Source organism: Frankliniella occidentalis, unplaced genomic scaffold (genome assembly GCF_000697945.3).
Source record: "Frankliniella occidentalis isolate FOCC.00 unplaced genomic scaffold, Focc_3.1 Scaffold12, whole genome shotgun sequence".
Lineage (NCBI taxonomy): Eukaryota > Metazoa > Arthropoda > Insecta > Thysanoptera > Thripidae > Frankliniella > Frankliniella occidentalis.
The window spans coordinates 2572143-2574384 of NW_026267142.1; the positions used below are offsets into that span (position 1 = coordinate 2572143).

Consider the following 2242-nt stretch of genomic DNA (forward strand, 5'->3'; position numbering starts at 1 on the left):
AATATGTAGTAAGGGGTTAATTTAGAACTGTACGTTATGAGGTTGGGCATCTGTGGAGCAGTGTCGGGGCGAAAAACAAGTTATTTATTGCAATGTTCTAGTCATACTAAAACGCATAAAATGGGGATGACTGGATGTAAAATATGAGTACGACACACTAGGGGAGCAAACAAAAGACTAATTAAAAGGTGCGGGAGGCAATATTTGAGTTCTATCATTGATTGAACGTGACCACAATATGGTCTTTTAACGTTGTACTAGAAGTACGTGATTTGAACTATCGCCACTTTACACGTATCTTATTTGAAGGTAAATAAAACCATTGCGACCCAAAAACCTAGCAAATTCGACAAAAAAAATAAAAATTTTAGGAACTCCTAAATGGCCCGTATTCTGAGAATCACCCTACTGACCCTGTTCGCGACCTGGGCGAGCTGTTGAACAGAGTGCAACATCACAGGTGTTTAAAGCATTACTGCATAAGGGTCGATAGGACTACTGGCCAACCGGTTTGCAGGTTTAAGTTTCCTTTCGAGGAAGAGCCTATCACTAGGCTTTTTGAAAATAAGAAAGGCTTATGGGAACTAATTACAGCTCGAAATGACAGTCTTTTATATAAGTACATGCAGTGGGTGATTCAGTTGTGGCGAGCCAACATTGATGCTAGCCCTGTACTTTCTATGAAGTTTATGCTCAGGTACATTGCCAAATACACGGCAAAAGGTGAGAAACAGTCTGTGACCTGCCGGGAGCTCGTGGGAGCTATCCTGGACGATGCCGGCGACGAGGACTCGGCCTGCTCCGTCATTCAGAAGCTGCTGATCAAGACGGTATCAGAGCGAGACTACTCGGCGCAGGTGTGCCACATCCTCACCGGCCAGCCGCTACACATGTCGTCGCGCTCGTTCAATGTGGTGAACCTGAGGAAGGACGAGTGGGTTGAGCTCCGCCCAGACGGTCACGGAGGCGACGGGGACGGCGAGGACGTCGATGACCCGGTCGGCCACGCTGACGCCCAGGGTGACGCCGAGCGGCAGGACGCCGCGGAGGGCGAGGAAGGCGCTGACGAGGCAATCGCTGGGGGAGAGGATGTTTCAACATTCCCTGCCTTTGTGAAAGCCTACCAAAACCGTAGGTTGGTTGCCATGAATGACTTGACTCTGTTCCAGGTGGCCAAAGCTTACTCTTAACGTAACAAGAGATGGACCCGCAACATGAGAAATGGGCGGCCGTACGACGCCGTGGTGCGGGCATTCCCCCGCCTCAAACTAACAGGCAACGAGGAGAAGGACGAGGACTTCTACCGAATCCAGGTGCTGCTGCACGGAGGAGGATGCCAAGGGTGCGTTCGACACCTGGAAGGCGGCCTTCGAGGCTCGCGTCCCCGCGGGACTCGTCCCCGTGGAGGCCATGGAGGGCGCCGTGGCGGAAGCGGCCGAGATGGCTGTGGAGGAGGCTCTGTTCGAGCCGCCCGAGGAGCCCGAGGCCGAGGTCGACGCCGAGGTCATGGAGCAGTGGATGGCGCTGGCCAGGATGGGTCCAAACGGCCAGGCCGAGAGAGTGGAGCTGGGCCGGCGTGAGATGGACCTGGCCTACGACTGGCAGGAGTCGGCCGGTGCCCATGGCGACATCACCACTCTGCGCCACTTCATCCCCACCCAGAAAGCGCTGCACGTCGCTGCAGATGACGACATTGTGGTGGACAACGTCGTCTACACCCCAGAGCAGCAGGGACTTATCAACTTGGCCCAGGAGCAGATCAACGCGCTCCGCAATGGGGCACCTCCCCGCGGGCACGATGCAGTGCCAAAGCGTGTTCAGATCCAAGGCAAGGCGGGGTGCGGTAAGAGCACTGTCATCAGAAAGATGGTACAAATGGTGCGAACGCAGTTGGGCCCCAAGGCCGCCAAGCTGATGGCGCCCACTGGGACCGCTGCCAATGTGCTAGGAATGAAGTGCTCCACCATTCACTCTGCTTGCAGGCTGAGGCCTCGGGAGGCCTACAAGCCCCTCGAGGGCGACAGGCTGCGCAAGTTCCAGGAAGAATGGGAGGATGTTTCATTCGTATTTGTAGACGAGAGTTCGATGATCGGTTGCAGGCTCCTCAGTTCGATGGAGAGACGCTTGCGTGAGGCGAAACCTCACTGCGACGAGGTGTTCGCTGGTCTCAATATCTTTCTTATCGGGGACGTCCGCCAACTGCCCCCGGTAGGAGACTCTCCGTTGTACTCCGCTAGGCGGA

At 54.9% G+C, this 2242-nt stretch overlaps 1 protein-coding gene across 3 annotated transcripts in view; it reads left to right on the forward strand.

Annotated features, from left to right (window-relative positions):
* Positions 1–6: 6 nt before the first annotated feature.
* Positions 7–2242, forward strand: part of LOC113215116 (ATP-dependent RecD-like DNA helicase) — a 9705-nt gene continuing 7469 nt past the window's right edge. The window contains exons 1-2 of one of the 3 annotated variants that reach the window (XM_026434692.2): positions 7–1843; positions 2100–2242. In XM_026434692.2, coding sequence (XP_026290477.2) covers positions 1411–1843; positions 2100–2212 — 546 coding nt within the window. In that variant the 5' untranslated portion in view covers positions 7–1410 and the 3' untranslated portion in view covers positions 2213–2242. The other 2 variants (XM_052263497.1, XM_052263496.1) reach the window with 2 other exon arrangements.